General features: G+C 37.8%; 1 protein-coding gene across 1 annotated transcript in view; it reads left to right on the top strand.

The window, feature by feature from the left end:
• RLF (RLF zinc finger) overlaps positions 1-25,233 on the top strand; it is a 110,593-nt gene that overhangs the window by 35,581 nt on the left and 49,779 nt on the right. Inside the window, 3 exon segments of the mRNA XM_020983563.2 lie at positions 12,307-12,461; positions 17,295-17,376; positions 23,767-23,899. Coding sequence (XP_020839222.2) covers positions 12,307-12,461; positions 17,295-17,376; positions 23,767-23,899 — 370 coding nt within the window.

A 25,233-nucleotide genomic window follows, 5' to 3' on the forward strand; every position in this document is an offset into this window, starting at 1 on the left:
TTATCCTGTCATTCAGTATGCTAGCTACTCCAGCATTTTGTCATCTACAGATTTTACAAACATTCCATCTATGCCTACATCCTAGGTAACTGATAAAAAAAAAATACGGCGAAGGTTGTGGTTTGACCTTCTTTCTCGAAGAGGACCATGATATCAGGAAAATGATGCTGTGACTTGCAAGTGAATTGGATTACATTGAGGGAGGGCTGTGCAAGGTCACCAGTCTCACTTTCTCCTCCAGAGCCATCTGGGTCCAGTGGCCAGATATAGATTAGGACAACAGGAGGTGGCCCAGGATGCAGTGGGAGACCTTGGCCTTTTTAAGCTAAGGTCTAAGTTCTCACTTTGACTGAGTGGATGCCTGTTCAGTCATGAGGGCTGTTTAAAAAGTAAGCCAAGGGATGGCCCCTTTAATTTAAAAAGAAAAGAAAAGAAAAAGAATTACACTTGGTGGAGGAGACCCTCAAGGTTGTTTCTGGCCTAAAGAGAAACAATTACTACTTTCATTCACTGTGAGTCCTTACAGCCCCAAAAATAACCATTAAGTGGTGCTTGAGCAGGGATATATTGTTAGCCAGTCAGTGAAAGCTAGTGAATTGGGTTTCAGGCCTGGTCGTTAAGAAAGAAATCTAGCCAATAAACTCCATGATATCAAGGTAGACTTTAGCCACCAAAATTTACCTTCCCTTGGACAGAGTACCCTCAGGTAAGGGCATGATACCCAATGTAGAAAGAGGAGAAGAGGAGTTAAGCCCCCTGTCATCAAGGAGGCTTACTTTCTGTTGGAGGGAACCACTAGCAACTGTGGGAACTAAGAATGGTTTCATGCCATAAATCATTCTTGAGCTGAGTCTTGAAGGACATAAGAGATTCTGAGAGGCAGAAGGCACAGAAATAGAAATTGGTGTGTCCTTTGTGAAACAGAGTGCTACCCATTTGGCTGGACATATAGCACCAAGGGGAGTGATGTGAAATAAAGCTGGAAAGCTGGGTTGGGGCCAAGATTGTGAATGCAAAGCAAGGCAGTAAGCGTTTATGAAGTGTTTACTAGGTGCCAAGCACTGTGCTAAGCCCTGGGGTTACAACTATAAGCCAGAAAAAAAGAGGCAAGTGCAATAACTGGGAGAGGGCATGGTGTCAAAGTCCCGAAAGTCAGACCCAAGGCATCGAGGCTAATCCTAAATTCCAGGATAAGAGGGCAGCTGAAGCATGGTGACAAATTCTAAAAGTCAGAAGCAGAGCCAACAGGAGAATGTAGATTGTCTGGCCTGGGCTTCTCCCCAAAATAGAGGCTCCAGGAGGAATTCACCAAGGGTTTTCCCTTGGCTTGGAGGAGGGATGTTGGCGGTAGAGAAGGCCACAGGGAGAGATGAATATTCCAGGGTGAGGAGGTCCCAAGTACTGGGGGATTTAAATGTCAAACCAAAAATTTTATGATTGAACCTAAAAATAATCATTAGCCACTGGAGTTGGAATCCCTACTCATGGTATGACAGGATCTGACTTGTGTTATAGGAAAATTTTGGCAGGTATGTGGAAGATATACTAGTCAGAGAGACATTTGAGGCAAAGGACCAATTAAGAAATTATTATAATTGTTCAGTCAGAGCTGATGAGGTCCTGAACCAGAGTAGTTACTCTGTGAGTGGAGAGGAGACAGATGTTTGAAATGTGAGGAATTAAAAAGATTTGTTAACTGATTGGATATTTGGGGTGAACAGGAGTGAGTCAAAGGTGACATAAAGATTACAAATTGGAAGGATGGAAGGGCCCTTGACAGAAATAGAGAATCTATTTAGTTAGTTGGAATAGTTGTGTTTGGGGGGAAAGATAATAAAAGAACATTTATGAATAAGTAAGAGTTGGTGTTGTGAGATGTAAAATGAATAATTTTCATTCCATTAAATTAAAACGGTTTTGTACAATAGAACCAATGTGGCCAAAATTAGAAGGAAAACAAAATGAGGGGGTGAGATTGATAGACAGTTTTTCAGGTAAAGTCCTTATATCTCATATATAGAGAGCTTTTATAAGAATGAGTCATTCCTCAATTGATAAATGATGGAGGAAGAATTCAAAACCATATATAGTCATATAAAAAATCCCTGAATCTTTATTGATTAGAGAAATGCAAATTAAAACAATAGAGATGTTATCTCACACCTATCAGATTAGCTAACATAGAAGGGAAAAATGACAAATATTGGAGGGGATGTGGTGAAATCAGGACACTGAAACACTGTTGGTGAAACTGTGAACTGATCCAACCATTTTGGAAAGCAATCTTGAATTATATCCAAAGAATTATAAAACTGTGTACCCTTTGACCTAGCAATACCACTGTTGGGTCTGTTTCCCAAGGGAGGTCAGGGGAAAGGAAAAACCTGTGTGTTCTGAAATATTTATAGCAGCTCTCTTTGTGGTAGAAAGGAACTTGGAATTGAAGGGATATGGCTGAATAAGTTGTGGTGTGTTATTGTGATAGAATGCTGCTGTGCAGTAAGAAATGATGAGCAGGTTGATTTTAGGAAAACATGGAAAGACTTCCATGAAATAATGAAGAGTGAAATGGGCAGAACCAAGAGAACATTGTATACAGGAACAGCAATACTGTTTGAAGAGTAAATGTGAATTACTAAGCTTTTCTGAGTTTATGAATATTCAAATCAGCTGCAAAGAGTTATATGAATATTCAAATCAACTACGAAGGAAGATGCTATCCACCTATAGAGAAAGAACTAATATATAGAGCTATGTATTGTACAGTTTCCCGGAGTTAGGAGGAAGGGAGGGAAAAGCTTAGAACTCAAATGTAACAAAAAAACAATTTTTAATTTAAAAAAAATAAGATAATGAATTCTCTTTTAGAGAGAAATGTCTAAGGGAAAGTGAGCAGTTGGTGTGAGTCTAGAGCTCAAGAGCTGGGGTGAGATATATAGGTATGGGAGTTATCTGAGCATAGAGATCATAATTTTGTTTTAATTCTTTTTTTTTTTTGGCTAGGCAGTAGGGTTAAGTGACTTGCCCAGGGTCACACAGCTAGTGTTATGTGTCTGAGTCCGAATTTGAACTCAGGTCCTCCTGAAGCCAGGGCCAGTGTTCTATCCACTGTGCCACCTAGCTGCTACTCATAGAGATCATAATTAAAACCCATTGGAGCTGATGAGGTTACTGAGAGAATATATAGACAGAAGAGGGCCTCCAACAGAGCCATAGTTAAAGGGAGGTGTGGTTTAGGGATGATGATCCAGCAAAGGAGATTGAAAAGAAACAATTAAGAGGAAACCCCAGAGAGAAGTGTCAAGAAAGTCCAGAGAGGAGAGAATATGCAGATTTGGGTGATGAGCATTGATAAAAGGCTACTACATCAGATATGGCAGTTAAGAGATACTGATGACTGTAGAGAGAACAGTTTCAGTTGAGTGATGAGGTCAGAAGGAAGCAGATTGCAAGGGGTAAGGAATGACAAGAAACAAAAGCAAGAATTGTAGAAAGTTATTTCTAAGATTTGAGAGTAGAGATAGAGAATGGTATTTGGTGGGTTAGGCTTGTTTTTTAAGGTTGGAGGAGATGTGGGTATATTTGTCGGTAATAAGGAAGGAACTGGTAGGTTAGGTAGGGAGTGGCTGAAGATAAGAGAGGGAATGATTGTGGGGGCATTTTTCAGGAAGAGGTAGGAGGAAATTTTACCCCTTAACTTACCCTTCCTTATAACATTAGTTTTTGTTAATGAACCCACCATTATCTCAGTCATCTAGGCTTATTATTAACTTGGAGTCATTTTAAAAAATTCTTTAGCTCTCCTCCTGTCACCATCCTAAGTTCTAGAAACCTTACTTTTTGTAAATTTGTAGTGAGAAGAGTGGAGGATAATATCAGTCACATCGTTAGGCAATTTTGCATTCTTGTGTTTAGGGAACTTACTTTGTACTGTGGGTTACTTAGTCTCTTGGGAGGTTATCTACTTCGCCAAAACAAAATATATGAGTATGTTAAGTAAGAAAAGTTAATTTAGACCATGATACAGTTTCCTAACCATCCATGCTGATGGTGAGATTAATGAGGACAATATAGAACCACAGAAAATTTTATGGACATTTTCTGCCATGCCACAACTATAAGTGGGGAGAGCTAGAAAAATATTGAGATGGAAAACTAGACATTTGGTTCTGAGGAACATAACAGGATCTATCACTTATTACAGTTATCCCTGCCATATCACTGGAGTTCAGAGTGTGTCACCCCTCCTGCAATCTGGAACATCTGCGTAAAATTTTTTGGTCTTCCTTTCATACCAGAAAAGAAGTCTGCATTTTTTCTTTTTCTTTTATGGGGTATTTACAGTACCTTGTTGTAAAATTTGGTCAGGTATTATATATAGTACTATGCATATATTTTATGCATTTCTGAGTTTCTAAACTTTTTCTGTATCATCTGCTGGCCTTCATGTGTTGTCTGTGGCTTCCGTGAAACTCCCGCCAAATTCCTATATAATTTCTTAGGCCGACCTATGAAATATTGAAACTGCACTGAGGAAATCGAAAATGTGGAAGGAATAACTACTTCTGTGACCTTGGGCAAATCTTTTATTTTAAATGTTTTCATTGATGCCTTTTGGGGTTTGTTTGTTTCGTTTTGTTTTTAATCAGCACAATTTATTCAATAAGTTTCTTCCTACTTCTCCCAGAGAGCTGTCTCATTTTAACAAATAGTATTTTTTAATAGCAAAAACAAGGGGGGGGGGAACAGCTTAATTGATTGGTATATTGAAAAGTGTGGAAAAATTATGCAATATCTAACACTTGTGGACCTAGAAGTGGGTGTTGTCTTCTCATCTCTTCTTTGAGACCATGCTTGTTATTTATACTTTTACAGTATTTACTTTTGATTTTTTTTTGGGTGTGGTTCTTTTCCTTTGCATTGTTGTAGTCATTGTGTATGTTGTTTTCTTTGCTCTACTCACTTTATTCTGCATCACTTCATGTGTATGTTTCCATGAGTCTCTCTGTATTCATAAGACTCATTTCTCACAGCACAGTAATAATCCATTATATCCATGTACCACAATTTGTTTAGTGGGTGCCCATTTGATGGACATCTATTTTATTTCCAGTTCTGTGCTATCACAAAAAGTGCTGCTGTACAGCTCTTGTTGTGGTGGCAAAGAATTGGAAATTGAGGGGATGCCCATCTATTGGGAAATGGGAATGACTACATAAGTTATGGTATATAATTGTGATGGAATCACAATATTGTGCTATTAGAAATGACAAGCAAAATGACTTCAGAAAAGCCTTGGGAAGACATATTAACTGATTCAAAGTGAAGTGAGCAGAACCAGAAAAACGTTTTACACAGTAACAGCAATAATATAAGGATGATCAGCTGTGACTTAGCTACTTTGATCAGTTCATGGATCTAAGGCAATTCCAAAGGATTCATGATGAAAAATGCTATATATTTCCAGCAAGAGAGCTGATGAACTGAGTGCAGATTGAAGTCTTTCTCTTTCTTTTTTCTTTGTTTTCTTTCTTTCTTTCTTTCTTTCTTTCTTTCTTTCTTTCTTTCTTTCTTTCTTTCTTTCTTTCTTTCTTTCTTTCTTTCTTTCTTTCTTTCTTTCCCTTCTCACTGGGTAAGGGAGGGACTGAAGGGAGGCAGATAATTAGGAACTAATTTTTAAAAAATTGGATGTTAAAATAATTTTTTGTTTTTTGTTTTTAGGCAGTTGGGGTTAAGTGACTTGCCCAGGGTCACACAGCTAATAAGTGTCAAGTGTTTGGTCTGAGGTCGGATTTGAACTCAGGTCCTCCTCACTCGGGGCCGGTGCTCTATCCACTGCGCCACCTAGCTGCCCCTAAAATAATTTTTTAAGTGTTGCTATGAATATTTTGGTGTATGATTAGGATTTTTTTCTTATTAATAAACCTAATAATTGGCTTCTCTGGGTCATTTTAGTCATGGTATTTGCATGACTCCAGATTACTTTCCAAAATGATTGTATTGATGCACAGCTTCACCAGTAATCCACAATTTCTCCAACATCAACTATTCACATCTCTTGTCATCTTTGCCAGTTTGCAGAATGTGATTTGCATTTTTCGTGTTAGTGGATTTGGAGCATTCTTTCTTGTGGTTGATTGTTAATAGTTTGAAATTATTCTTTGGAGAAATGTTTGTTTATATCCTTTGACCCTTTAACTTTTGGGGAATGGTTTTGGGTTTTTCATATATGTGTTAATTGTTTATATATCTTGAACACTAAATTGGACAAAGTTCTTAACCAGTCTGCATCTCATTTTCCTCATCTGTAAAATGGGGACTGGGATTGATTAGATAACTTAGAAAGTCTTTCAAGTTTTAGTTTCTTTACTCTGTTGAATTCCATAGTCTGGGCCCAGGTAACCTCTGAAAGAAGCTACACAAAAGTTACATACATCTTGAAAATGTATTATGTTGGAAAAAGAAGTTGATTGGTCATTGCAATAAGGTCTCATTAAAATACTGATGTATATCATTTATATTCATTAATATTCTTTGTTATAAAGATGATAGTTGGGAGTATAGCTAGGAGGACTCTGAGAGACTCATACAATGCCCTTATTTTACAGATGAGAAAATCATTCCCAGAGAAGTTAAATCACTTGCCAAGTTCAAGTAGTAAGTGGCAGAGTAGGATTCAACCATTTATTCCAAATATATACCTCTGGAAGGTGTTTGTTTTCACAATTTATAATGGAAGTTAGCTTTTTAAAGGAATATCATTTATTTTCTTCAGATAAAGGTGTTGTTTGTCCTTCATTCTCAAAGAGGACCCAATTCTTCTGATTTGGGAAGTCTGCTTTCTATCCACTACTCCATTTTGCCTCTTCACATACACATTGTCTTCACAACCCTACATAAATTATTTAATCTTTTCAGTGTTCCAGGCAACTTCAAAGACTACAAGTTGCAGAAAATTCCTGTTCTGGAGTTGGTAGTTAGTTCCCTTACTAAGAGTTCCCTACATTAGTGAAATCATAGGTTTGTACATATTCCAAAGACATAAAATATATAAGAAAAAATGTATTCATTTCTTTAGGAGATTAGCTCCATATAAAAGAAGATGAATCCTGAGCAATAGTAAAAGGTAGTATAGCCTGTTTTCCCTGTGTCAGGATAACATAATATTCTGAAATATTTATAAATAAATTCACTATGACAGTATTAGCAATACCAACAAAGTGGCTGGGGGTGGGGGAGGGAGCAGCGGGGAGGGGTTGGCTCCAGGATATAATTATCTTTAAAAATTGAAACTAAATCCAGTATCAAAATTTAAAAGAAGTAAAAATCATTAGAAACTATTTGCCCAAATTACATGCCAGTAAAATTGACAATTGAAGTGAAACAGATACTGACAAATATAAATACCCATATTAACATAACAAGAAATAGAGAATTTAAACAACTCAGTCTCAGAAAAAATAAATTGAACAAGTTATAAATGAGATTGGGTAATTAACATAGTGTTCATTGAACCCAAATACCTCAACTGCTGGAATAGAGTCAGTAATATTTGGCAAAAACTGCTGGGAAAACGGGAAAGCAATGTGGCAGAAATTAGGTTTAGACCAACATTTCATGCCATGTATTACAATCATTTTTAAATGGATGTGACCTAGATTTTTTAAAAAGGTCATATTATAAATATTAGAAGAGCAAGTATTAAAATGCACTTTGCAACTATAGATGGGGAAGAGTTCATGACCAGAAAAGGAATTGAGAAGATCACAGGAGGTAAAATATACTGTTTTGATTACACAGAATTAAAGAGTCTTTGAAGTAAGGCTTAGCCTTCTCATAATAAGGACATTCCAGGCAGAGACTCAGCAGTCATTGAGTCAACCTCACAGCGGAGCCATCCCCAGGCTTCAGGCAATAGTATAAAGATGGAAAGCTGAAAGGGGTGGGGGAAGGCTACCGTTCTGGGTGTGTTTGAGGCATCTGATAGAGGTTTTAACAGGGTGCTAGGGGAGCTGATGAAATGGATGGTCCAGGCAAGGAACTTGCTTAGAGTTATGTCTGTGTCCTATCATGTAGACATCTCAAACTCAACTTTTCCAAAATGGAATTCTTTCCATCTTGTCATCCAAGCTTACAAGCTCTGTGACTCTGCCTTTATCATCCCTGCTTGCTGACTAATCTTCAATCTCTTCTTTCCTGTTGCCTCCAAACATACCCGTATCTCCTGTTAGTTGTCATCCTTTGTCTCATCTCTCTTTTGTGACTAAATTTATTTCTTTTTTTAAAAATTAATTTATTTTTAATTTTCAGCATTCACTTCCATAAGATCTTCTTCCCCTTCCCAAGATGGCATGCAGTCTGGCAATAGACTCTACATATACATTCATATTAAACATATTTTCACATTAGTCATGTTGTTGTAAAGAAGAATTAGAGCTAATGGGAGGAACCAGGAGAAAGAAGAAACAAAACAAAGACAGAGAGCAAGTAGTATGCTTCCATCTGCATTCAGACTCTAAAGTTCTTTCTCTAGATATGGATAACGTTTTCCATCATGAGTCTTTTGGAGTTGTCTTAAATCCTTGCATTGCTGAGAAGAGCCAAGTCTATGAAAATTAGTCATCAGACAATGTGGCTGTTACTGTGTATTCTGCTCATTTCACTCAACATCAGTCCATACAAGTCTTTCAGGTTTTTCTGAAGTCCATTTGCTCATCATTTCTTATAGCACAATAATATTCCATTACATTCATATACCACAACTTGTTCAGCCATTCCCCAATTGATGGGCATCCCCTCAAATTTCCAGTTCTTTGTATGGCTAAATTTCTTGAGAAGGTTGCTTGTAAGTGGCTCAGATTCCTTTCTTCTCGCTCTCTTCTTAACTCTCTGCAGTCTGGCTTCTAATCTTATCTTTCAGCCAAGAGTGCTGTCTTCAAAATTACCAGCGATCTCTTAATTACTAAATCTACCACATTTTCTTAGTCCTCATCCTTTTTGACCTCTCTGCAACCTTTGACACTGTTGTTCACCTTTTTCATAATACTGTATTTTCTCTAGGTTTTCACAACTCCTACGTATCAGATGTCTCTTTTTCTCAGTGTCTTTTGCTGACATCAGGGCTCTGTCCTGAGCCCTCTTCTTCTATACTAATTCATTTGCTGATCTCATCCACTCCCATGGATTCAGTTATCATCTCTGTGCTTATGATTTTCAGATCTACTTGTCCAGCCCAAACTTCTCTCCAGATTGCCAGTCTAAAATCTCCAGTTACCTATTATACATCTTGAACTGGATCGGTTTCATAGACATCTTAAAATCAACACGTCCAAAATAGAACTCATTATCTCCCCCCCTCAAAAAAAAATCCCTTTTCCCGTGTTACTGTTTTGGATACCACCATTCTTCCAGTTCACCAGGCTCACGAACTGGGTGTTATCCTTCACTCCTCAGTCTTTATTACCCTCCCACCTCCATATCAGTGAGTTGTCAAGTACTTTTCTTTCTGTTTTTGTAACATTTTTCATATATACCCTCTTCTGATACTGCCAACACTGTAGTACAGGCCCTCATCATTTCACACCTGGACTATTGAAGTAGTTTACTGGGAAGTAACTGCTTGTTATTCTCCACTTCAGTCCATCTTCCACTTAGCTTTCAAGGTGATCTTCCAGAAAACATAGGACTGATATTGGAACTCTCCTATTTAATTAACTCTAGTGGTTCCCTATTTATTGCCTCCAGGATCAAATATAAACTATATATGTGTGTACATATACATATACATATATATGTATATATGTATATGTACACACATATATATACATATATATATAAATAAACTATATAAATATAAACTACATAAAGCCCTTTATAACCTGGCCCCTTTCTAGTTTTCTACCTTACTCCCCTCTGTGTATTCCACAATCCAGTGACACTGCTGTTTTTAGTACCTTATATTCATTCTCTACTTTGGTTTTCCACCACACATCTAATTGGCAGTGTTTTCTCTAACTGTCCTCTGTACCTGTGACTCTCTCCTTCCTCGTCTCTACCTCTGGCTTCCTAGACTGCCTCTAAGTCTCAGCTAAAGTTCCACCTTCTGCAAGAAGCCTTTCCCAGTCCTTCTCAGTGATAGTGTCTACTCTTTGAAACTACCTCCAATTTGTCCTGTCTTCTTGTTGTATTGGTCCTTCATTCTTGAAGAGGACCATGACATCAGGAAGGTGATGCCATGACTTGTTGGGAATTGGATTATGGTGAGAGAGGGTTGTGCAAAGTCACCAGCCTCACTTTTGCATGTACCTGTTTGCATGTTGTTTCTCCCATCCTGCTGTAAGCTACTTGAGGGCAGGGACTAATTTTTTTTTCTTTCTTTGTATTCCCAGGCCTTAGCACAATACTTGGCATATTGTAGGTATTTAACCAATGGGCACTAATGAGATCCATATAGGATATCCTGCAAAGGTCAGTGAAAAGGATCCAGTTAGTCCCCATAGGAGAACCATGATATAACCTCGTCATAAAAATCCAGGGAGGAATCTAAACTATCTAGGAGGAGCTTATATTTACAAAAGTATATTTAATTACATCTGTTTTGAAGTAAATATTTTAGGATTGTTTTTTGGAATTATTTATACATGTACTCTTTATGCTTAGGTACTTTGCCATGTATGGTGGTTACAAACGTCAAAATGAGACAATCCTTGACCTCAAGGAACTAGCATTTTACTGAGGGGATAGATAGTTCACTGCATGTTTAGAGACAAAGGGGGAGAAGAACATATGCACAGTCAATGGTAGGGCATGAGGGCACTGATGAATTGGGAAAATCAGGAAAAGGTGGTACTTGAGCTGAATTTTGAAACAGATCTAAATGTTATAAGAGGCAGAACTGAAGAGAGAGCATTCTAGGCCTGGCTGTGACAGCTTTTGCAAAGAAACAAGGCCCTTAGGCAAGAGATGGATGCTCTGGGATTGACCAGCTTAGACCAGATGTTTCATGAGATTCTAGGGTGAAGGTCAGCAGTACTCTTGGGGGGGGGATGAGATAAGGGTAAGGGAAGGCTTTGGGGACAAGTGTTGAAATTTAAACAGGTTTATACAAGGATGAGTAGGATATCAAGTAGGTAAAAATGGGGCAAAATGGACATTCTAGGTATAGGGAGCATCATCATCAAATTCATGGACATCTGACAACAAGCAATCTAGTTTGGCTTAAGTGTAGTGTACAGATCGGGGATGGGGACGGGGGAGGATGAAACTAGAATGGTAAGCTAGTACCAGGTTGTGGTTGGTCTTGAAATGGCACTTTAAGGAGTTAGAACTGGATTAAAACTAGGCACTTTAGGTGGTGTAGGGGATTGGGCACTGCGCTGGACTTGGAGTCAGCTTGACCTGAGTTCAAATTCAACCTCAGATACTTAAAACAGTTGTGTGACCTCTGGGTCAGTTATTTAACTTCTGTCTGCCTCCAGTTTCCTCATCTGTAAAATAAGGATAATAATATCACCTACCTTTCAGGTTTGTTGTGATGACATGTGTAATGTGCTTTGCAAACCTTAAAGTGCCACCCAAGTTCTAGCTTATCATTATTATTTTTAAAATTTATTCACTGACACAGAGGCCCTTTGAAAAGTCATTGAGCCTGGGAGTGACATGGTCAAATCTGTGCTACAGGAATATTAGTCTGATAGCAATATTGAAGGATGAAGTAGAGCTGGATTTGATGGGTTAGGAGTTCCTCAATTGTAATAGTCTAGGCAGGTTGAAGTGACAATATTTCACAATTAAACTATTTGCAGGATAGCAGTAAGAACAAGACCTGTCATTTCCTTAGTATAGAGAGCTCCTGGTTTGAGGAAGTCCCTGAAGTCGCTTGCTAGGGTCACATAGCCAGTATGTGTAAGGGGCTGCCACACAGGGTTTGCACTTAGGTCTTCCTAAGTTCCAAGGCCAGCTCTTGATCCCTTACCCCATGCTACCTTTCTCCTGACAGGAATAGGGAAGTCAAAAAGGTAGCAGAGCTCTACCTCCAGTGTACTACTCTAGTTACTCCAGTGTAACATATGTAAGCAGCCCTGGGACTCTAATATTAGAACATTGTCAAGCCCAGAGTGCTTTCCCTGGGGTTGATAGCTCGCTCTCTACTCCTTCAGTTACAATAGAAAACAGGCTTAAGTGATAAAGAAAGTACAAAAAGAAATGAGCTAAGAATGTGAATAAAAAATGGGAGTGGTATATTTGGATGAGTCAAAGTATGTCAGTGTCATTAAAATTTTTTTTAACTTGATCTTTGTCTTACAGACTTTGCTTCAGTATGCAGGCAACAGGAATACATCAGAACACATGGCATGCCTTCTGGAAGTATATCGACTCTCAATCCAGAGCTTTGCCAGCGCTCGGCCATATTTAACTACTGAATGTGAAGATGTTCTCCTTGTTCTGGGCAGGCTAGTACTGTAAGTTTTCAAAAATAATTCACACTTTAATTTTGGTGAGTGTATGTATTACATCTATGTTTTATCAATCTTTTGCTCATTATCTTTTGCTCTGTCATTTGATTTTTACATCATTGAGAGGTTCTTCCTATTTAAATTTCATTGGATGGCATATATCTGTGACTCAGGTTTCCTCTGTAATAAGAGTTTTAGTTCGTGGCTCACCAGTGAAAAGTAAACTACATCTTAAAAAAAAGAAAATTAATTTAGTTGGGTAAAATATTGATCCTAGTACAAGAGTAAAGTAGTAAGTACCTAGGTATGGGCTAATATCTGTCGCAGGTTATCTTAACTGTTAGCACTGCTTTGTCTCATTCTTATTTTATAATGAAAGTAGCAAGTCTGGCACTTTGAAAAAAGCATCCACTTTTACTCAATATAGTTCTGTGAAGGAAGCATAAATATTACTATCCTTATTTTACAAATGAAGAAGTTGAGACTTAGAAAAGTTTAATGTCTTCCTATTGTCACATAATTACTAACTGGCTGAGTTAAAACTTGAAACTGACTTTAAATTCATTAACAACCGATGACAAATTTATACTACCCTTTAATGGTTTACTCTGTATCTTGATGTACATTATCTCATTTGATCCTTATATCTCCTTTGGTAGGTAGAGATTGCAGATATAAAAATCTTCATTTTACAGCTACTGAAATTTTTTCACTATTTCATAATAATTAGATAAATGGATTACTTCAAGGCCACAGAGTTACTAAGTTATTATTAAGTTATCAATATTTGAACCTGTTTTCTGACTCCATATTCAGTGTTCCTTCTTCTACCCCATGCTACTTTTCTACATATAACCATGCTTTTTAAATAAACCTGCCCTGAATCCATTTCTTCCTGAGATGCCTCTAGAAGTTCAGGCAAGCTTGCCATCAAAAGCCCTTCCTAGGAGTAGTTGCCAGCTGCTTTTCATTGTGTCTGATGTTGGAGCCTCTCGCCTTCTGTACTCTCTTCACATTTATTCAACAATCATTTATCAAGAATATACTATATGTCAGGCTCTATATTAGGTGCTGTGGGTAATGAGAAATAATTTTTCATAACCAGTGATTTGGGGAGATCCAGAATTCCCCCCCTTTTTGTAGTCCTCATTACAAAGTTTATTCTCTTGAAGGACATTACTGATAATGAGTAATTCTTCTCCATCTTGGTCAGATCCCACCCAGCCTTACTAGGAATTTAATCTAAGGTGGGCAAAACTAGTGTATTCTACTACAGTTTGTGTGGGGATGAATTCTTTGATTAGATTGTCCCAGGCTAGAGGTAACATAGAAGTGAATGACATAATCAAAGTTCATTAAAATAGGTCCAGCCCCACATTGCATTTAATTCATTCTCTCTCATTACTTGTTTGGTTTTTGTGTTGTTTGTTTTTTTTTTTTTGGTTAGGCAATGGGGTTAAGTGACTTGCCCAGGGTCACACAGCTAGTAAGTGTTATGTGTCTGAGGCCATATTTGAACTCAGGTCCTCCTGAATGCAGGGCCGGTGCTCTATCCACTGCGCCACCTAGCCTCCCCCTCTCTCATTACTTGTTAACCAATCAGAGTTTGATTGCCACCCTCTGTAGCATCCACTTTCCAAGGGTAAATAAGCCATGACCCAGCCATGATTGTTTTTGGCATTCAAGAGCACCACTGACCTCTTTTGCTAAAATGCTAGCATTATTATTAAAATGACTAATTAACAAGAAATTATGTCTCTTGAACTTTTAAATGTCACCGTACGAAGAACTTGGTCAAGTCAATATGAAATACTCATGAAGTAATTTTGAAAGTGTTTTAAGAGATACTATTATTGGGGAGAATACTCATTCTTCAGAGTTACAACATGAGAGTTCTAATCAGTTATCTTAGCTGTTACTACTTCTTATTTATTTACCTATAACCTTTAAGTTTTTTAGGGGGGGTGTGTATATATAATATATATGTGTATATAGAGGAAGATGGGAGGAGATTTTATCTTGCCTAGGTTGGTAGTGCAGTGGCCGCTCATGGACCCAATCTCATTGCTTTAACTTAGCTCTGTTTCCAACCCCTCCAAATTCTGTCTTCAATACAATATCGTGTTGGCCCTCTGCCATCAGGGAATACTCAATCCTTAGCCCTCCTCACCAGTCATTCCCCTAATAGCAGGGATTACAATGTGGGCAGCTGTACTTAGCTAAGATTTATATATATATCTCATCACTTTTTTCTTAATACCACTGTCATTTCTCAATATGTCCTTTCTCTCTCCCCATGGAATAGAGTATTAAAAAAAAAGAAGAGAGGAAAAAAAATATTTCTTTCTTACTAGATGTTGTATCTGCTCTGAATCCCTCCCTGTCTCTTCATACACTGGTGGTTTTGGCTGGGTCACCTAAAAGGAAAGGGGTTTTTTTTGGTTTGTTTTTGTTTTTAATTAATTTATTTTGAATTATCAGCAATCACTTCCATAAGCTTTTGAGTTTTAAATTTCTGTCCCCCTCCCTCCTCACCTCCCTCCACAAGACAGCGCACAATCTGATATAGGCTATATGTATACATTCTTATTAAGCATATTTTCACATTAGTGATGTCATAAGGAAGAATTAAAACCAATAGGAGGAACCACCAGAAAGGGGAAACAGAACACAACAGAAGAAAAAAAATAGCAAATAGTATGCTTCGATCTGCATTCAAACGCCATAGTTCTTTCTTTGTGGATAGCATTTTCCATCATGAGGCCTTTGGAGATGTCTTAGATCCTTGCATTGCTGAGAAGGGTTAACTCTGTCAGTGTTAGTCATCATATAACGTGGCTGTTACCGTGTGCAATATTCTCCTGTTTCTCCTCACTTCACTCAGTATCAGTCCATACAAGTCTTTCCAGGTTTTTCTAAAGTCCACTTACTCATCATTTCTTATAGCACAATAGTATTCCATTACATTCATATACCACAGCTTGTTCAGCCATTCCTCAATTTATGGGCATCTTCTCAATTTCCAATTCTTGGCCACCACAGAAGAGCTGCTATGAATATTTTTGTACATGTGGGTCCTTTTCTCATTTGTATGATCTCACTGGGATATAGCCCTAGAAGGGCTATTGCTGGGTCAAAGGGTATGCATATTTTTATAGTCCTTTGGGCATAGTTCAAAATTGCTTTCCAAAACGGTTGAATCATTTCACAACTCCACCAATATTTTTCCAACTGAATTATAAACATTGGCAAATTGATACACTGGAGTTTGTTGCTTTACTGTTATTTTGCATTCCTGTCTTAGTCCCTAATCTTTCACCCTTTTCCTCTCCCCAGTTGTGTCCTTGATGTTTTCCAGGACCTCTTCCTGAGGAAATGGAGGTGCTTAGAGGTGGATTAAATTAGCAACATGTATGCATCTCTTCCCTTGCTTGGGTTGTTAGTGCTAATTAAAGTATTGCCCTTATATTCTTTCCTGCTCTTCAGACCTCTTCTTTTATAGTTTGTCCTGCAAAAATGAGGATACTTGAAGAGATTATTACCACTGTGTCTTTGCATATGAAATCAGAAAAGGAAGAGGTTCTGAGAAGATAGGAATAGTTTAGGAAAGCTGACCCTACAACCAGGACTAGTATGCTTACCTAGTGGCCCTGGGATCCCCAAGTAGCTTCTTTCATAGTACCTGAACTTTGAAGCTTGAACACTTTTATGCGCTCCTGGGTGTGTCACTTCACTCACACTGTGTATTCTCAGCTGTAAAATTAGTAAATTATACTATGTGATCCCAAAAGACCTATGATTTTAAGTATTATATCACTCTTAAATTTTACCAATTAAGAGATCTATTTGGCTTAACAAGCTACTTTCTTTTTTAACCAAATGCAAATACCCCCTGGGGAGGATTAAGGGACTGAAAGAGTATAGATTATGACATCCTTTGTTTCTTTTACCCTTCTCATGCCTTTTCTTTCTTTTCCTAAAGTACCTGGAATACAGATTCTCTAGTAAAATGTTCATGTGTTTTCTATGCTCAAAGCAGCATGTTCACCATAGTGGATGGAGAGCCAGCCTGGGAATCACAGAGTAAGGCCTAGATTGAAGTTCTTCTCTACTTGGGCAAATGCTGATTTTGGAACCAAGAGAGCAAGTCACTTAGACCCTCAGTTCGCATGGTATCTCTCTGAGCCTAGAAATTGGAGAAGTTTTAGATCTGCATTAGTAGGAACATCTTTACTGATAGTTCTTAGAGTTGTAAAGTCAGAAGCTTACAAGCACTATTCCGTCACTCACTCACCTTCCCAGGTGCTCATGACATTATGCTAGGCCCTGAGGATGAAAAGGCAAAAAGAAACAATTCCTCAGAATTGATTTCTTAACAGGTTTGTCTCTGTTAATAATAAGAACAGCTAGCATTTATGTTACCTTCTGTGTGCCAGGCACCATGCTAAGTATTTTATAAATGTCATCTCATTTGAGCCTCACAATAACCCTGATAGGTAAATGTTCATATTATCCCAGTTTTACAGATTGAGGAAGCTGAAGCAAACAGGTAAAGTGATTTGCCCAATGTCACACAGCTATTGCCTGGACAAAATGTTTTGAGGGAGAATTTATGCTTCAAAACAGAGATTAAAAGTGATTTTATGCAAGAGGTATAAATTCTACAAATATTTGTTAAGTTTCTCCTGCACGCTAGGCCCTGAAGGGTGATGCAAAGGTATAGGAAAGATGTAGTTCTTCGTGGAGCCAGCCCATTGTCTGAATATTTTTAATTGTACTAACAAAATATCAACTGCAACTTGAACTGCTTTTTACTGTTATTGTATTTCTTTATTATAGGAGTTGTTTTGAGCTCTTGCTTTCTGTGCCTGAAACTGAACTGCCATGTGAAGTATGGGTACCTTTTAATCAGTCCATACAGGTGAGTCTTTTTCAGCTCAAAAAAGTGCTTTATGATTCAGTCTTAAAGGTGACTTGTGGCTTTCCCCTCACATATGCAGATCAGAAAGACCTCAAACTTAAAACTATTTGATTTGGATTTTTAAGGCTGGAATTTGGTCCTCCAGATGTTCTGACCAGAGGTCCATTCAGAGCCTTCCTTGACATGTATGTGAAAAAGGTAAAAACTGGCTTAGTTCCATTGCCCCAAACTAGTAAGACTATTGTATTTGACATAATTAATTTAAGAAGTTACAGTATATTCTAATAGAGTAAACACCTCGTTTGTTCAGAAGCTTCTTAGGACTAGGTCATGTTACATACTTGAAAGATCAGAGGTGGCATAGGGTAGTGGGAAGAGTGCTGGTTTTGCAGCTGAGTACAAATGCAAGATCTGTTGCTCTTTTGATCTTCGGCACTTTAGGGTTCACAATGCAGTGTACATATGGTGCTCTCTCTATTCATCTTCACAACAACCCACTTTTATGCCACTAATGAAACCCTTATGTGTTCTTGTCCACTATTATAAAAAAAGCTCCTCGGGGTAGCTAGGTGGCACAGTGGATAGAGCACCAGCCCTAGAGTCAGGAGTACCTGAGTTCAAATCTGACCTCACATACATAACACTCACTAGCTGTGTGACTCTGGGCAAGTCACTTAACCACAATTGCCTCACTGAAAAAAAAATTTTTTTTTTAATTTAAAAAGCTCCTTCACAGCCACAGCTGTTAGACTTAATTGGGTTTGTATTCCTAGCACTTAGAACAGTTTTGCCTGGCCCAAAGTCAGTGCTTAGTAAATGCTTTTCTACCTCGTTCATTTACCAAATGCTATGTGGGTGCTTAGCACTGTGTGAAATGGAATAGGAGATCATTACTTCACAGAGTGATCTCAAAAGGTCTTAGAGTTGAAAAGGACATCTGTTTTGTTTTGTTTTTCACTAGGCAGTGGGGTTAAGTGACTTGCCCAGGGTCACACAGCTAGTAAGTGTTATATGCCAGAGACCCCATTTGAACTCACATCCTCCTGAATGTAGGGCCGGTGCTCTATCCACTGCACCACTTAGCTGCCCCTGAACAGGACATCTGGGGCAATCTATTTCACTCTGTACTTTAGATTTAGATTTGCAAAAAACTTTTACATATGTTATCTTATTTGATCCTTACAGGGTAGGTGCTACTGTTATTCTTTTTACAGTTTTTTTATATACATTTTTAAATTATGAACTTATACACTAAAAAAAAATTCCCATACACACAGCAGAATAGAAAAAGAGAATTCTCTGTGAAATTCTTAATTTCCATTTTATATCACTTGCTTTTTATGTCTAGTAATGCAAGTCTCTTACTGTATGTTGTAGCCGTCAGCTGTCAGGAAGTATGTAATAATACACTTCATCTTAGGTCATCTGGAGGACCTATTGTTGGTGCTCAACAGGTCATTACTTTGGATCAATCGTTGGTCATTGCTTAGATCAGAATTAAGCCTTTCAAAGTTGTTTTTCTTTATAGTGTTGTTTTCCTTGTATGAATTGTTCTCCTGGATCTGTTTGCTTCCATCTGCATCAGTGCAGACTACACAGGATTCTCTGAAATTGTCTCTTGTCATTTCTTTTTTTCTTTCTTTCTTTCTTTTTTTTTGTTTGTTTGTTTGTTTTTTGGTTTTAGGCAGTTGGGGTTAAGTGACTTGCCCAGGGTCGCACAGCTAGTAAGTGTCAAATGTCTGAGGCAGGATTTGAACTCGGGTCCTACTGACTCCAGGGCTACTCTTCTATCCACTGTGCCACCTAGCTGTCCCGTAAGCCTTCCTCTTAAACTCCTTACTTCCACGCTAGCTTTTTCCTTGAGTTCAGTGGGGAATGGCTTGACAAGGTATGGTTTGCATGAATATGATGGAATACCATTGTGCTGTAGGAAATTATGAAGGGGCTAGTTTCAGAGAGGCCTTGTATGAAGTGAACCGAATCAGGAGAACAATTTATACGTTAACAACAACATTGTAAAAACTAGAAACTTTGATCAATTCAATGACTGACCAAAATTCTGGTGGACTAATAATGAAACATTGCTACCATCTTCTGGAGAGAGAGGTGATAAACAGGAATGCATTGTGAGAATTTTTTTTTAAAAATATGGCCAACATGGGAATTTATTTTGCTTGACCATTCAAGTTTGTGCTAGAGATTTTTTTTTCTTGGTTTCTCAGTGGAAGAAGGAGAGGTAGAGAAGGTAGTTTTTCATTGATTGAAAAAAATTTTTTAGCTTAATAAATAAATGAATGATAGGAGCCCAAAAGAGAAAAACAAAGCAAATGAAGACCTAAAGGGGCTTACATTCTCTTTGATGATATGATATGTATGCAAATATGCATAATTATGATGTTGAGGCAGCAAGAGAGAAATCAGATAAAGTACTCTAGAAAAATTCAGAGAGGGATCGCTGGCAGCTGGAGAAATTTGGAAGACTTTATGGAGGAGTTGTCACCTAAACTCATCATGAAAGGAACCTAGGGATTCTTTTTTTTTTTAAATAATATTTTCTTTTTTCCCCAATTACATGTAAAAGACAATTTTTAACATTTGTTGTTTAAAGTTTTGAGTTTCAAATTCTGTTCCTCCTTCCCTCTTCCCTGAGATGGTAAGCAGTCTGACATAGGTTAAACATGTGCAGTCATGTAAAATATTTCCATATTAGTACTTTTGTTCAAGAAACCCAAACAAGAAAAAGTGAAAAATGTTATGTTTCAGTCTGTATTAAGACAACATCAGTTTTTTCTCTGGAGGCAAATAACATTTTTCATCATGAGTGCTTTGGGATTGTCTTGGATTGTTGTATTGCTGAGAATGTCTAAGTCATTCACAGTTCTTCATCATACAGTATTGCTGTTACTGTGTACAGTGTTCTGCTTCTGCTCACTTCACTTTGTATCAGTTCATGTAAGTCTTTCCTGAATCTAAGGATTCTAATCCTTAGATTGTGAAGAGGGAAGTGGTATACCCTAGTCAGATGGCATGCTGAGTCTCCCATTAATTTTTCATGAATTAGGTTTGATATTTTTGTTTCATGGTACATTGAAGGCAGAATTTCAGCATCTGTTGAAAACCAAAGGAAATATGCCTGTATCCCTTATTTACGTAAACTCAGCATTTCAGTTAATAAAATAGGAAATTGATTTAAATATAAGCATGAAGCTTCTAAGGAGTTTTCTGGCTAGAATTCGTTGATAGATAGATAGATACCTAATAGGCAGAGTGTTCTGCCACATCTTAAAAGGGGAACCAGACCAAAGGAAAAAGGAACAAAATATGAATTATGGGAATTTCTACTCATTAAAAAATAATTCTTGTAGTTCTGAGGGGTGGATGGGTAGGGAAGGAAAGCAATGTGGATAAATAGTAGAGGCAACTGGTGGTTCGTTGATTAGAGCTCTGGACCTGGAGTGTAGAAAACCTGAGTTTAGATGTGACCTCAGACATACTAGTTGTATGACCCTGGGCAAGTTACTTAACTCCTATTTGCTTCAGTTTCTTCACCTGTAATAAAATAGGAGTCATAATAACATCTGCCTCCCAGTACTGTTATGATGATAAAATGAGATATTTGTTAGGAAGCTTTTATTTAGCATGATACTGGGCACAGAGTAGGCATTATCTAAATGTTTGCTTATTCCTTCAGTGTAGGGGAAATAGCTGAGTAGTCAGACTCTAAGGAAAATCTCAATCTCAGGTGAGTGTTATTACTAATGAAGGACTAAGTCGAGATTCTTAAAAGATTTTTTTTTCTCATTGATCCCTTTGGTAGTCAGGAGCTTAAAAATATTTTCTAAATGAATAGAAAAAGTTCATGGATGCCCAGGTAAAGAATTCCTATACCAAATGGAGATTATAACTGGCAACCATTCATCCTGGATTTTCCAGGAAATTCTACATTTTAAATATTCTGGCTTACATACAGATCAGAAAATAAGTTTTGTCAGACCATTTGTCCTGAATTTGGGGTTGATCTCTGTTTTATGAGATTCAGTGTTTTGTAGAGTACAGCCCAGTTCTGACATTTCCTAACTGTAGACTGGGCACACACTTCACTTTCCTCATCTGTAAAGTGGATAGAATACTCTTGAAACTTCTCTGCAGACTTTATCATGCTATATAATTGGGAACTATTAAAGCTTCTTTGAGGCATAGCACTTCTCCTAATAGGCATAGTCTTTGCTGGGTGAGCCTTAAGTGTTGAATCCTGCCATTTCAAACAGTTTTCCTTTGGAATAATTTTATTTTTATTTTTTAATTTTTTTTTAGGCAATTGGGGTTAAGTAACTTGCCCAGGGTCACACAGCTATTAAGTGTCAAGTGTTTGGTCTGAGGTCGGATTTGAACTCAGGTACTCCTGACTTCAGGGCTGGTGTTCTATCCACTGTGCCACCTAGCTGCCCCCATTACAGAGCTTTAAATATAGCCTCTGTTCAACACGTGTAAATATTTGATTAATTCGAGCACAAAAGTATGAAACCAACAAAAAGCATTTTTTATTCAAAATTTAAATTCTTAAAATTCTTTTAAAATTTCAATTGACTTATTTTTAGTTTTCAACAGTCATTTCCATAAGGAGCCTTTGAGTTTTAAATTTTCTGCCCTCCCTCCCCAAGACAGCCCGCAGTCTGATATAGGCTATACATATACATTCCTATTAAACGTATTTTCACATTAGTCATGTTGTAAAGAAGAATTAGAACCAATAGGAGGAACCAGAAGAAAGAAGAAACAAAACAGAAGGAAAAAAAAGAGCAAATAGTATGCTTCGATCTGCATTCAAACTCCATAGTCCTTTCTCTGGATGTGGATAGCATTTTCCATCATGAGACTTTTGGAGATGTCTTAGATCCTTGCATTGCTGAGAAGGGTTTAACTCTGTCAGTATTAGTCATCACACATCATGGCTGTTTCTGTGTACAACATTGTCCTGGTTCTGCTCACTTCACTCAGCATCAGTCCATACAAGTCTTTCCAGGTCTTTCTGAAGTCAGCCTGCTCATCATTTCTTATAGCACAGTAGTATTCCATTACATTCATATACCACAATTTGTTCAGCCATTTCCCAATTGATGGGCATCCCCTTGATTTCCACTTCCTTGCCACCACAGAAAGAGCTGCTATAAATATTTTTGTACATGTGGATCCTTTTCCCATATATATGATCTCTTTGAGATACAGCCCTAGAAGTGCTATTGCTGGGTATGCACATTTTTATAGCCCTTTGGGCACAAACTCTTAAAATCTTTTTTTTCCCTTTTGGCTAGGTAATGGGGTTAAGTGACTTGCCCAGGGTCACACAGCTAGTAAGTGTTATGTGTCTGAGGCTGGATTTGAATTCAGGTCCTCCTGACTCCAGGGCCGGTGCTCTATCCGCTGCGCCACTTAGCTGCCCCAAACTCTTACAGTCTTAAAACTTGAAGGGATTCATGATCTTATTGCCGTTGGTCCTCTTATTCATGTCTGAGGTTAAACCATGTGTAGAAGACGTACAGTGTACTAGATGCACCTCTTCAGGGTTCCTAACATTTTGTGAGTAGCGGGGTAACTCAGTGTCAGTCTTACTCTTGTCATGTGCCTGGCCCTCCTTTCCTGCTTCCACAGGTCCTTGATACATGCATTACTTCTTATACTCTTGTCATCTTTGGTAATCTAACAAAGATTAGTTACACATGCATTAGTTACACCTCTCATGAACCTCTCCAGTACCCTTTGTGTACTCTGCATTGTTAGAGCAATACATCGAGTATGGAATTAGGAGTCAGGAACACCTATGCTCATTCTGCCTCTGGAGCTCACTTGCTATGTGACTTCAGGCAAAGCACAGAACCTCTCAGCTTCGGTTTCCAAGTTTGTAAAATGGAGATGATAGTAGCACTTATGTCATAGGATTGTTTTGAGGATCAAATGAAATAACATTGGTGAAGTGCTTTGTCAACCGTAACATGCTATCATGCTAGCTATAATGATGATGATTCTTTGGAAGTTTTGTTTCCATTATTCACAGTCACATAGCATTGATAGGAGAATATTGGTTTCAGGTAATAGCTTGGTACCATTAAAAGAACTATAGTTACTTAAATGCTTCCTAGCCTGTTGTATCACTTTTATTCAGCTCTTGAGGCCAGCTCATTGAACTGCCCAAGGTTTGTGTACTGAAGTGCAGCAGTTACATAGAAGGAACCATGATACTTTTTAAATCCCTGAAGGACAGAAAGAGGGCACTTGGGGCACACAAAGGTATTACTACATACTTAGTTGTAATTGGATAAAATATATGTCCCTTTTCAGAGCATATTCTGGTGTTTTAACTTTATATTTACTGGATTTACTTTTGGCTCACAGGATTCACATGATGCTTTGTTGGAATTTGGAAATAATAACCTCCAAGTCTTGGTTGATATTACCAAAGAAGGTGTGTGGAAAAATCCAGTCCTTCTTAAAATTCTGTCTCAGCAACCAGTCGAGGTAGAGGAAGGTGAGTGTTTGCATTTGATCAAGTACTTGCTTTGGGAGAAAATAGCGGCTGGAACTGAATTAGAGAGTATTAATTTTCAGAATTTCAGTATTGTGCATTTTGTCATAGGATTCTCTCTAGGGAACTTGATCCGATTAATTTGATTTTATTGTTTACATGTTAATATCATTCATTAGTATTTGCATGTTAAAGTAGCCCTCTAGCCACTCCTCAGTAGTTTAGGCTGGTGATTTTTTAAGACTTTTACAGCTTTTGTGTTTTCTGTAGCACCTTTTATAATTTTCTTCCTGTGGGTAGAGAGGCCCCTTCAGCCAACAGAGAGTGTTACGATGAAAAGTAAGACTCTGCTCTGAAAATGAAAATTCCTATTAAGAATAGATCTTGGATACAAAAGATTTCTTTCAAGTATTTGATGAAAATCCCCCCCCCTTTTTTTAATGAGCTCCTGGTAAATTATTGTTGGTTATAACAGGATTTAGAGTTAGAAGAGACTGTAGACATCATCTAATCCCATCTTCCCTAATTTTACAGATGAATAAACTGTTCCATGTTCCTAATTATTGAAGTTTTCTCATTAAGTTAAGAAAGGCACATTAAGTTCTAGAGCAGGGAATCCATCATTTTTTATACAACTGTCTTATGTATTCCTTCAATAAGCATTTATTTTATTGAGCACTTGCTATATGCAGGCTCCTGTGGAAGATAAATTAAAGCAAGGTTTCTGCTCTCAAGGGGCTTACAATCCAGGACAAGAGATAAGAAGTGTAAATGTTTGTAACATAAGGTTTCAGTGTGGTCAGTGACCATGAGAGAGACGTGTACAGAATGGTGTAGTGTTTCAGAAAGGAGGACTGGGGAATCTTCATGCAAGAAATGGCTTTGAAGGGAAGGGTAGTTTTATTAGACAGAAATTGGTAGGTAAAAGATAGGAATTCCCTCATCTCAGTCCTCCTTCCCACTTCAATGGATATCAGTACATCTGCCACAGAGGGAATAATTCATGGTAGAAGATGGTCAAAACTATTAATTTTACTAAAAGTCAAGTAATTCTCTCCAAATCTTGGATGAACTAAAGAAACTTCTGGCCCATTTAAGGTATCATCTATACATTTAGTTTATTCTTGATTCTTCTCCTTCTGTCTCTAGAGTAGACATCAGAGAGTGGCTTTTGAGACCACATTAAATATTCTTGTCACAGCATTTGAGTTTTCCTTATCTTGCTCAAATACTAAACAGATATCAAATTCCTTTTCTTGGGCTAATGATCTCTTAAACTGTTGGAGCTACAATTAGATAAGTTTGAGCTTGCTAGTCAGTTATGAAAACATGTTTCT

Source organism: Phascolarctos cinereus, unplaced genomic scaffold (assembly GCF_003287225.1).
Source record: "Phascolarctos cinereus isolate Bilbo 61053 unplaced genomic scaffold, phaCin_HiC Scaffold_726;HRSCAF=1367, whole genome shotgun sequence".
Taxonomy (NCBI): Eukaryota; Metazoa; Chordata; class Mammalia; order Diprotodontia; family Phascolarctidae; genus Phascolarctos; species Phascolarctos cinereus.